This window comes from Centropristis striata, chromosome 9, assembly GCF_030273125.1.
Source record: "Centropristis striata isolate RG_2023a ecotype Rhode Island chromosome 9, C.striata_1.0, whole genome shotgun sequence".
Taxonomy (NCBI): Eukaryota; Metazoa; Chordata; class Actinopteri; order Perciformes; family Serranidae; genus Centropristis; species Centropristis striata.
Genome location: NC_081525.1, coordinates 30,100,267 through 30,113,136, shown reverse-complemented (window position 1 = coordinate 30,113,136; position 12,870 = coordinate 30,100,267). Strand labels below are relative to the sequence as shown.

Genomic DNA, 12,870 nt, shown 5'->3' with positions numbered 1-12,870 from the left:
GGCATTGCCTGGAAATGTTTTAATTAAGAAGTAAACAATTAAATAATCAAAATAAATTAAATAATTCTTAAATAGAAAAAAATTGTTGTTTCATTGTGTTTCTCCTGAAACACATGTCAGATTTTGATTCTTCTACCCAAATTGCTGAGAAAACCAGGAAATATAACATGTTTTATGGAATTCCATGTGCTATGTGTACATCCAGGTTACTCAAGACCCAGATTAATACAATAGTGATAAAAGAGAAAGAGATAAAGACAACGTACAAGCCGAACAGCAGACGGTCAACAACTATCCCGATCATTTCCCATTCCTGCTGGGTTTTGCTTCCCTGGAAGTGTTTGTCCATCTGGACACGGATGGCTGTGAGATCTCTGCTCAGCTTCTTCAGTTCATCAAGGACCGGGTCCAGAGGGGTTTTTTCTGGAGGTATATTACTAGAGATGTTCTGTAGATCTTTCGAAGGGATGATGCTTCCTGGATATGTAGAAAAATATTATATATATACACATATGAAATATTTATGAATCAACAACTTTTAAGACATCCTGTCTGAAAATGTAGAAATTATATTAAGCAATTTGGGTACATTGAATGATCTGGAATAGAAAATAATAAAGTTTTGGTGAAAAAGGTGAAAAATCGGCACATGCTCCCACTGTACAAAACTGATGGCAAATGCACCTCGGATGCGGGTGTTGCCAGCTTGTGCTGGTGATGTAATGTGCAGTAAGTAGCAGTGGAGCCACAGTAACAATGTCCTGTCCATGCACCTGTCTGTCCAACCGTAAGTCAGTCACAACCATCAATCATATTGTTACACCATCAGTTTATAACATCAAAGAACTCATTAAAACCAAATTTATAATCTTGAGGTCTGGCTGTCATGTCATCCATCTTTTTATAGGCCAATTTCACATGGTGGATTTACAGGTTCTGTCGTAGAAAATCTTTAAAGAAAAAACTTGACAAGAATGTAGATTCAAATTACAGCCTTGAGCGAGATTTAATGCAAGTATCAAAAACAGATACAAATGTCAAAGGTGACTGACAAATCAAATGATCAGAACAACTCTGAGGAGACAACATTTTGTGTTTCTCTTTTTACCTTGTAAGTTCCTGCGTCATAATTTCTGTGGAACTCTGGCTCATGTCCTCTAATTTCCGGTTCCAATTTTGATATAAAAGCACACTTCAGATGACGTTTATTTCTAGGGGAGCACCAATCGATGGATCGGCCGGCCGATCGGTGCAGTTCATTGTGTTATTTATTTTGCAAAACCGAAGAGAGTTTAATTCTTTCAGCCATTCCTCTCAAAAACGGGAAAAACCACAAAACATCTGCTTCGCCCTCATTTACCAGGTGGCTGCGTTAGTGGGTCTGACCCTGGGACAGGAGCAGCCATATTTAAAAAAAAAAAAAAAAAACCCACATAATATAATAATAATCACGTTATTTTCGCCATCATCAAAGAAGAACTGTGACTTGAAGACCCAGAGGACGAATGTACAAAGACATGTGTACAAGACAAAATAAAGATAAATAGACGTGGGTACACTGCACGCGTATTGCGGACGCTTGTGTGCATGCTCGTCTCTATGTACAAATAATTATTTACTTTATGATGACGAATTTGAGTTTAACAGCTGCCTCGCTTCACAATTCAAGCGGTCCAAGAGAGACCAATGAGACAGTTTAGGCTATTTCAGTCTACACATGCACACGTTAAGGCGTCTGAAGCGTTGGCTTGGCACAGCACGAATGGCCCCTCACTATTTCCACAAACACCGTACAGCGTGTGCCTGTACGCTCATGTAGAATTGTACTTACGTCACTTATTTGAGGCGTAGCTCACCCATCACGTAGTGTTGTTGAGCATACGCCGACGTGACGCTCGTCTGTCCATTGAAAGTGAATGGAATTTACACGCGTACGTTAGAGGCTTGATGTCAACACATGGGCATTTTATGTCAGCAAACTATACTAAAACACCTGTACAGTGCCTCTCATACTATTGGACCCTCACACACACACACACACACACACACACACACACACACACATCTAATAATACGTTAATGATGGAGAGAGAGACACACGTACACTCTTTCCTCCTTGTTGTAATAAAAATAATAATAATATAATAATAATATGATTTTTAAAAACTCTGCAAATTTCCTGGTCGCGCTAGTGCCCCTAGTTAAAAAATACTCGCACTGTCTCAAAAACTGGTCGCAAAATGCAAGCATTTGGTCGCAGTCTGGAGCCCTGAGTGTGCTTGCTCTTGCTCACAGAAGACGTGGATAATTTTATATAAGAAAGTTGCTTTTGGCTTAATGCACCATTGGGCAACTTTCATAAGAATAAACAGGGCCCTGCCTCAAGTACTGTACCCAGTTCTATTCATACAGCCATACACTAACCCCCACTATTCAAAGGCTTGTCTAAGTGTGTTTGCTAAGCTGCAATTTCACAATCTTTGTTGGGTGGCAAAAGAAGTAGCAGCAACAGTTGTGACAGAAATAACAATAAAATATAAATATAATGATGAAGTTATTATACCTCTTGGAGGCTGGTGAAGGCAGACTGTGATGCGGTTCGTCTTCTTTATTGGAGGAAGACAAACGATAACAGCTAGATATCGTAGCACGAGGACTCTGAGCCAGTGAGGCACAGGACTGTACTCGCTGGAGCTGAAGTGGATATTAGTGATAAACACTGTCTCCAACAGGCTGGCCACCATCAGAGCGAAACTGATGCAGAAGAAAACGTCTGCGGGATTAAACAAAAAGGCTGAATATTAAAGATTGTAAAAAATGTAACACATTTTTATTTAAAATGTATTTATCAAGGGTGGCTTGTATTTGTGTTATTTGATCTGTAGAATGCAATAACGGTAGAAGCATTGTCATTGGTTGTGTTTTAATTCAGAAGACAGAGCAAGAGAACCATCATAGGGCAAGTTATTAATGGGGGAACAATGGCATCTAGTCAAGAAGAAACACTAAATCTAAATATTTAAAAACAAAACAAAAACGCATGGCCATCATCTCAATAAGAGCCATAGTTTGACCAATTTTAATTTACTTTTATGACAGGTGTCACTCACTCATTAGAGGTGTTGACCCTCCAGTGACAGGCAGCAGATCGTTCATGATGAGCAGGAAGACGGTGTAGCCCAGGATGAGGGTCATTTTGAATGCAGAACGGTCCACACTGTGGGGAGGCAGCAGGAAGCTGAAGAGGTCCAATGTGATGAGGAAGCAGCTGGGGATCAGCAGGTTCACCACGTAGAGGATTGGCCTACGTCTCAAAATTAACTTGGGATGAGAAAAAAAGAACAAGGCCTCAAGTTTTAAGGCAGAATTGATGATAAAATATACTGTATTATATCTTTAATAAAAGATTTTGCCCAAAAGGTTGACCTGCTTCACTAGCTCCAACACTGCTTTTGTTCTAGTTTTTGAAGTTTTTTTGGTGTTCCCCAAAGATGCATCACAAGCCCTCTTTTGTCTCTTTTCACATGCTTAAAATAGATTAAAGTGATAATACTTGTTGCCAATCCTTTACTTACAGTAATTGCATCCAGCCTGCGACCCGCTGACATCACCAAACTTTTGCATTCTTCTTTTATGATGCTTTTCCAGTCTGTCACTGTAGCCTCTTTCAGTTATTATTTGTTTTGGGGCTTTTCTCCCTCCTCTCCTCAATAGGGTTTATGTCTAGAGATTGACCTTGTCAGTCTAAAACCTTCCACTTCTTTCCCCTGATTAAATACTTGGTTGTTTTGGCAGTGTGGTGGTTGCATCAGTCTTTAAATTGGCAGACAAAATGTTTCTGTAGACTTCTGATTTTATTTTGCTGCTGCCATCATATGTGACATCATCAATGAAGATCCATGAGCCCGTCCCATAGTGAGTGTGAGCTTGTGTGTTTGGGATCAAGATATGGCATACTGCAGCATATTCTCAAGAACTGGTTAGAATAATTGCTTCCACAAACCTTTGCAGCACTATTTGTTCTATATCCTACAAAACATGACATTTAACTTGCTATTCTCAACATGTTGCAAAAGTGATGATCGCAACATTAACACTGTAAGACAGCGTTGGACATCATGATTGCTGTTACACATTTTGAATGTTGTGAAACAGTTAGATTTAGGCACAAGAATAATTAGCTTAAGCTTAGGTACCAAAATCACTTTGGCTGAGGTTAGGAAAAAAACAAAGGGGTTAAGCCTAAAGAATAATACTTTTTATAAAACTTCAGACCATGTGACTCCACCAGCCCGATAGCTGCTACAAAGATTTTAACATTACGTTGCTCTGTCAGAGGACAAAACCTAGAGGGATCACCTCAAAAATAAATGCTACTTACATAGTATGTGATCCCAGAGTAGCTTCCATCAATGATCTCAAGGGTAGATTGACTTGCTTTGATATCCACTAGCTCCCATTCCCCTTTGGTCTGTAGGACTTGCTTGGACTCTGTGAAGATCTCCTCCGATGTGCGTCTTTGAAACATTCTTATGTCTCCAGCTGGAATAACATATTAGGAAAGATTGCCCACATTAGATTCCCGGTCTGTGTGGAGTGTTGCTTGTGGTGCAAATAAATACAGTGAAGGCGTCAGCATAAAAGTTGAGTTCATGGAAGTTCAGGCCCGAAAATATTCAAATTAATTTATGCAATCCTACTTTTGTCGTTATTGAAAATCCATATTAAACTCTTAAACTTACAAGTGCAAGCACAAATTTGCCATAATTATAATGACACTGAGTGTGTGGTGGACATACAGTTCAGAGACCATATTATATTTGGAAGTTGGAAGCAGACTTACCAAAGTGAAGATATGGTTCGAAGGTCAGCGAGCAGTTTTGGACATCAAAGGGGAAAGTGTAGATCACTAATCTGCAGGTGCTGACCACTCTGATCGGCCTGTCATCATATACATGACCAGTGTTGTACAAGTAGACATAGGGAGTGTGGGGAGATACATCCTCATCCATGCTGTAAAAGAACAAAATAAAAAAACAGCTGTGAGCTGACTCTTTTTCAAGATTGTCTGTAACAAACAATTAATAAAACCATCAAGTATTTATTCAAAAAAATAAATAAAACAGCAGTAATAAGCAAACAGATAGAGATTCTGTCAGATAAGAGTTCTATTGATGGTGTGATTTTATTTGTTTTGTAATGAATGAACAAGATTAAAGACTATGTCATCCTTATTACTTACAACTCTGAGATTTGGACGTCTGGGACCCAAAGCTTTTCTCGAGGGATAGAGACTCTTGAAGTTCCACATTCCTCCTCATCCCAGCTCAGTCCCGCTATATCCCACTCCTACAATAAACAGAGCATCTACATGTGATGTACAAATTTCACTGAACGTCCCAAAGGCACTGTGAGTAAAGCTGCAGCCAACATTTGCTCATTTTGTTTCTCTCATAACAGATTTTAACTTTTGATTAAATCCTAAATTCCTTTAGTCAATTGAAAATTTGGTGGAAAAGTTTGATACTTACTTATATAATTATAGATGAGATTAAATCCACGTCTTAGAAAATATGAATGCTTTTAGTCCCATTTACAACATGGGTTAGTGGTGCACTTCACCCTCTTGTGGCCAAAATGAGTATTACAACATCAAACATCCTTACAAAAAAGAAAGAAAAAAATAATTGCTCAGAAATACAATCCTGTTTTTTGAAAGTGATGAACAGAAGAGAAACAACAAAAGTATAATGCATTTGCTTGTGAAAATTTGCACTGTTTTCCTGAATTATTGAGATAATTATCTTAATAATTCAGAAAAATGTGGCACATTCTTTTTCAAGTGAATTCATTACCCCAGACATATCCTTTATTAAAGGAATTATTTTGACTTCTAGTTCCCCATCCATACATTAGCTACACTCAAACTTTTCCAGCTGTCACCTGGCTCCCCCAATCACCTGCCCACCTGTTTCCATTTTCCCTCATTAACCCTGTCAGTATTTATATCAGCTAATTTCCCCCAGTCAGCTGCGGGATTGTCACTGTTGCTTTTCTTGATTTATGCCATGTTGTCAAGCCTCTATTACCCTGTACCCTATTACTAAATTACTAAGCTTAATATTTAGGAAATGCAAATATCCCACGCCCCTTGAACTGACCTAAGTGCACACAACCCCACCCACACCACAAACAGCAAATTTGTCTGTTAAGATGGCAATATGGCCAACTCTCTTTATTTAGCAGATATTGAAAGAGCGGTCATAGCAGGTGTGTGAGCTGCACTTCAAGGTGCATTCCCATCAACTGTACATTAACAAGTTAAAATAATTAAAAGCACTTAACTTACCATGAATGGGGTGGACTGTGTGTGCCCTGAAGCCAATTCATGGGGCGTGGGATATTTTGCATTTTTCCTAAGTATTTAGATTTACATACACATTTAAAATTTAGTTTTAACAACCATTATTTACATTTATTTAATATTTGCATTTAACATAAAAAGTAGAGATTACATGTCGATATAACATTTAATATTTATCTTGTATGTAATAATTTCTGTCTTAAATGTGTGGAAAATTAGCTAAATGTTAAGAAAGTGAGCTTAATTTTTGACTTATATTAACGAAAAAACTGTAAGCAAATGTTTTGTCATGGTTAATCCAACCCCAGTTAGTTTTACTACTCACATCAATATTAGGGGTGATATAATTAATTTGTATTACACATTAATTCACAAATTCTGGGAATATGTTGTAGCTCTTTGACAACAAATATCAAAAGGTTTACCAAAATTTGAGATGTATAGCACAAACAACCACCAAAAAAATGTTAAATCCTTCAGATTGGATCACCTCCCTGTGTCACATACAGGCTTATTAGAATATGCTGTCCTCTGAGTATCTCCACCCATGACTTGAGAGCTTCCTTTAGGTGTGCAATATTTTTCTTGCAATCCAACAAAATAGACTGATGAATACAGCTATATTATATAGATATAGATATTATATAGATACTTTGAGGATGTTAAAAATGTTCTAGTGTAAACTCAATATACATGTATTAACCAGAGTATGAGCAAAATATGTTCCCTTAAAAAGGCTTGAAACAATTTTCTGTCAGTCATGTTTTGTCAGTGCTCTGAAAACTTACCAGGAGTTGCCATATTAATACTGTCAAGGATTGGGCTTTTTCTTGCTAGGAATGAGACATATTTATGGTTATTAATGACATATAAAATTCACTTGGAGTACACTTAGCTGTTACACATGTATATGCACACACACACACACACACACACACACACACACACACACACACACACACACACACACATTCTTGTTTTTCTATCTTTGTGAGGGCCCTGATTGGAAAAATAAATTCCCTGGCAAGGTTATAATAGTTTGGGATTTTTCATTAGTTTTGGTTTAATTTTCGTTGTCAATTTTTGTTTTCAAATTCAGTTAGTTTTAATTAGTTTTTAGACTGAGTTTGCTAGTTTTAGTTAAGTTTTTATTAGTTTTAGTTTTTTGTAATGGGGTATTTGTTGGGTGGGAGATTAAAAGAGGTCACAGTAAATTTTGCCTTTATTTCCTTTGTCTTATCCATCTTGATTATGTATGAAAAAAGTTGACAAAGACGAAAATGAAGGACATTTTCACTATAATTTTAGTTAGTTTTGAAACCACACAATACAGTTTCAGTTAATTATCATTATCATGTAGCCTTTAACCCTTAAAACAAAGTCTGAAATCTCAAAAAAGCCTTTAAAGAAGTGAGGACCGGCCAAATGTCCTCACTTTGCAAAAATGTCCTCACTCTGTTGGTTAAAAACGTGTTCTGGTCCTCACTATGTAGGAAGAACAAGAACACACACACACACACACACACACATGTATGCTCAAGCATGAATAGATTTGTGTGCAACTCACCACTCCTAAAATGCCCGCCACAGTTACAGTAATGTTTATGTTCAGCGGTTCTGAAAAGCTTTTGACAGGTCGCAGTAGTTTTCTAGGAAATAATTCCTTTTCGAAGGCATCAAACAAGGCTTCAGGAGTCGGGCTGGTGCAGTTCAATGCTACAACACAACCTGCATTCAAGAAGAGAAAGAAAAAATCTAAAGTGACGAGATATACCAAATAATTATTTTTTTCCTTCGTTTTTTCTCAATGGCATAACATTTTTTTTATGCATAACAGGATCACCTTATCATGATAGGACTTCAACAAATTGCTACATGTCAGCTACAAGTTACAAAGCATTTTCAACACATCCACTCATTCTGTGGCTTGCTGTGTTTACTCGACATTTACTAACTCTCCTTGTTATTACGGATCTCTACTTCCTACTGCCTTCCCGTAACACATTCTCCGCCTACATACTCACTTGATTCCCATTTTCCTAATCAGCCTTACAGTATCTACCAGCCCACCTCCACCTTCTGTTCTCTATCAGATTGTCTCATCTGCATTCGCCATAGCTTTTCAACATTAACTGCCTCTTACCCGATCTGGTAAAGTTCACCTGTCTCAACTGATTACCTTATTTTGACAATTAAATACCCACCAATAAGGACTTTTATCTTACACTAGGTAGGTCTCCATCCACCTGATGTTATGCACAATTTCAATTTGTGCATAAAATAAACCCAGAGTGGAATCGCAATTATTTAAAAAAAAAAATGGTGTCTTGATGTGTCATTGAAGTGTAATGTAAACAGATTTCTACACTTAAGTGTTAATTATTAGTGTATAATGTCAGAATTATGCTCTGAAAATAATGATGGATCTAAACACTAACTCTTTGTTATCATTTTTGGTCATAAGTCATGGATCTCTTAACATTTCATCTAGAACAGGTCTTCTTCCAAGACTTCTTTATTTAGCATGATGTTCATATTTGTAAATAATGGTCCAACGTAAAGTAAAATAGACATAGCAGTGGGGTGCAGCTACCTTGTGACTGACATGTCATGTTGTCTAATTTGTTTAACACGCCAAAGTAAGTTACACCTATTTACCTACATACAGCATCACAGAGCTGTTTACTCTTATTCTTTACATATATAATGTGTTGTGGTTCTCTAAGCTTTTCTAACTACAGTAACTTTATTTATTCTGTTAAAAGCTACACATCCCACAGATTTTTTGTCTATTTGGTAAGATTTTGATTTAAGATTTTAATTAAATTCTATTTTAAACTGATTGCAATTGCTTTTTCATAGTTCATAAAGATCTCATGACAGTATTCACTAATGTGCCACTTACTGTTATAAAACTCATCCAGTCATACAATTAATGTTTAAATGCAAAGCAGCTATCATCGTATTATAAAACTCTACTATCATGTATTTATTTTGTATTTTATACAGTACACAGTATAAAGTTACAGAAGTTTCTTAAAGCGTTTCCATGAGAATACAGTTTTCCCAGCTGCCTATCTTACACCTTTTAACGTGCATCATCTTAATTCGATTATTTGGTCAATATTCTTTCTTTCTTACCGTGAAGCAGTGAAAAACAGATACAGATGAGCCCAGCTGTCTTTACTCCTGTCATCTTGTCTTTGTCACCTCAACTACTCCCATAAGTCATAGATTTTAAAACAAAATGTCAACAGCCTGAACAAATTTTATTGTCTTGTTTCTGATTGGCTCAACTCAACATTTTCAGTAAAACTGCCTGAACAGGGATGCCTGGTGTCCGTTTTCAACTGTTTACTAACAGCATACAATCTAGATTAGACCTCTGTGATGCACTCAAATTCATTTGTTAATCTCATCATAATTTATTAAAAAAAGTATTACTTATTCACATAACAATAGATTAATAAATAAATAAATATATTAAAAGCAAAGGTGTTTTAGTACTGCATATTTCAGCACAATCCTTTGTTCGTACACGCAAGCAGGAACTTTAAATGAGCTGGTTGGTACAGGTTGCCTCAAACACACCTCACAGGCAGAATGATTGCTGCAGGTAAAATAGTTTGTTGAAACTTGCAAATATTTGTTGCTTGACCCATGTGAATGGAGACTGCGCTCATGGTGAATGAGCGCAGTCTGTAGTGTAAAGGGCTTTGAGTGGTCGCAAAGTGACTAGAAAAGCGCTATATAAGTGCAGGTCCATTTACCATAACACTAAAACTAACTTGGTGTGTAAGTTAAATATTTGAGCCAACCTTCAAGTTACCTTCATGCTTATTAAAGGTAGATTAAGTAGGAATTTCTTTAAGTAATCCCTCCCAAGCATCAGTGTGTAATGGTGTCTGTATCTGAAGAGACCTCTGCCAGTGTTTTGTTTTTCTTCTCCTTTTGCTGTGTTGTCTTTGTTTACTTTGGGTCATCAAAGACCCCCACGTGGGTTGTGAAACCCTCAGCCACTAACAGTTAATAGTGTGTGCAGCAGTTACTAGGTTGTCAAATAACGCTGCTTTGTCATGCCCTTTGGTGTTTGATACAAATATCACATTTACATGACCCTGTAGTCTGTTTGCTCCACTGAACTCAAATAAATAGAGAGCAAACAAAATGATCTATTTCTGTATGCAAACCTGGAAGTAGTATCACCATGAGGTCTATTGAGAATTCACCTATGGGATTTTTAAATTGGATATAGGATCATTGCAGAAAATAAACTCTGTTGCTAACACATGTTTCTGACACATTTTGTTCAGCAGGATTATCTTCTCCAATTAACACCACTTTTTTATGTTTTAAGCCTTAAACAGCAGATGAAAGTTAAAGCTAATGTTATGCTATCGCAAACTACACCACGGTCTCCAACAAGCTAACCAGTGGTTTTGACAAGCTAGAAAAACCGTAACCTAATAAATAGTTTACTGACCTAATCTACAGTCAACAAGAGTTTGCAAGAGCAATGAAAACACAACTAGAAGCTGTGAGGTGGACTAGTGAGAGAGTTACTGTCCGTGTCCAGCATGATGACATTTAATGTCCCCAACAACCACTGTAGTCTCATTTAGCTACTTGTTAGCAACTGCCTTTTTAAGGACGTGTAAAAACTTCAAAATTAACAAGTGGGGGTTTTTACTACTGTATTTTATGTTGTACTACAAAATGTGAACATCTCTGAAGCTTGTGTTAACCAGCAACCCGTTCTCATTCCCAAAGCGTAATATACCGACGATTTGTCACACCCCTAGACGTATCATACTGACGCAAAGGGTACCCTTCCACGTCTGTGTGAAACGCTCTGGGTTCTCAATTGACTCCAATATAAACCCGCTCGCGGCGCTGAGAAACGCTTAGAGCAGAGGCTACAGTCGTCTATTCACTCCAATAATATCCCGACCACGGCCCTCCATGACGCTGCCAGCGACAATCTGATTGGAGAACCGAGGACCCTGTGCACGGAAGTATTTTTCTCCCTATTTTAAGGATTACTTTTAATGACATCGTCAACATTTCTCAACACAAACATATCAAAGTCTCACTGATAATTCAACAATAAAATAGCTTCATGTTGTGGCTCTCAGTATCATTTTTTCTCCTTCGATTCTGAGAAATAAACTTTTATTTGTTTGTTTTACGGCACTCCGCTGGCGGACATTTCTCTCATTTTTAGTGAAAAAAATATATATTTTGACTTTGTTTCTGCATAAAAATGGATTTTAATTACATTTCTAGCAAGAAATATATGTTTTATTTTCTTAATATTCACTCATTGAATGTACATAATCACTTTGTGGCGAAGATCTCGCCAGAAAAAGACGATCCGCTGTTTTTTATTTTGAAATCTGTTTTATTTTGTAATCTACCGCGATCATACCGGATGTGGTCCGATCCTCCCGGATGTGCTGTGCGATCTCATTGAATCGTGCTTCACTGTAAATGCCCCGGACTCTGCTCTCCTGTTTTAGTTAAAATATCTTCATTAAACAAACATTGTTGTCTTTTTGTAGCATAGATAATACAGTATAATTATTTATTAGACAGTGTGTGATATTTGATATATTGGGTAGAAATAGGTTTTCACAACCCTAATACGGAAGAACTACAAAACGAGAGGTCTAGGGAGTTGTAGTTTTTTTTAATAAAACAGGTTTTCCCCTAAAATTGGAAGCTGGAAATACTTAATTAGTGGCTTTCCAGGGATTTGAGGGGATGTCAATCACATTTTTGGCATCAAAATTTAAATATTGTTTTGTTCAATGGGGGATTTGTTATTTTTCAGCATATCCTAAAGCCCCCCCACTCCCACCCCTTAGTGACTATGCTCACATTATAGTCCATGTCAACACCTTTCTATAACAGTAGGTCTCATGTCTGTAACCCTTTTTGTCTCTTAGTTATAATCATTTGAATATGCCCCAGGGTTAAGGTTCAAAGGTCAATATCTCAAAGCAAGAATATTATAGAACCTTGAAATTGATATATGTTACTCTCCAGGCCAAGACCTTTCCGGTGATGTATTTGGTTTAGCTCTATGACAAAGTTTTATTTTTTTCAAACCTTGAAAATCTGCCCTAACAGACTTAGATTCCCACAGCCCTTTGAGTGCTCTGAGTGCGAGATGTGAAAAAATAAAACTTTGTCATCACCTTCTGAAGGCAGCATTGCATGCCATTGATTCTCTTGGATCCAATCAGAGACAGCAGGAGGCGGGACATGGATTATTTCAAATTTTTAGCAGGGACTTGGATTACTTGAATCACTTCCCAGGGGATTGTTGCAGTCAAGGTAATGGCATATTTTATGTTGAACTACATTACATTACATTTAGTCATTTAGCAGACGCTTTTATCCAAAGCGACTTACAGGAAGAGTAAAAGCAAACAATCAAGGTATAGTGCAATAAGAGCTATTAGTGCTAGTGACAATTCTTTGAGGAGTAGACTTGGGCGGCT

The 12,870-nt window shown here is 37.2% G+C and overlaps 1 protein-coding gene across 1 annotated transcript; it reads right to left on the bottom strand.

The window, feature by feature from the left end:
* Nucleotides 1–68: 68 nt before the first annotated feature.
* Nucleotides 69–9,560, bottom strand: LOC131977995 (5-hydroxytryptamine receptor 3C-like). Its single transcript, XM_059341483.1, has 9 exons — nucleotides 9,506–9,560; nucleotides 7,932–8,092; nucleotides 7,153–7,197; nucleotides 5,243–5,349; nucleotides 4,844–5,013; nucleotides 4,382–4,542; nucleotides 3,111–3,321; nucleotides 2,564–2,773; nucleotides 69–477 (listed from the first exon to the last, which is right to left on the bottom strand). The coding sequence occupies exons 1-9, from the start codon at nucleotides 9,558–9,560 to the stop codon at nucleotides 173–175; spliced, it is 1,425 nt and encodes a 474-aa protein (XP_059197466.1). The 3' UTR covers nucleotides 69–172.
* Nucleotides 9,561–12,870: the final 3,310 nt, after the last annotated feature.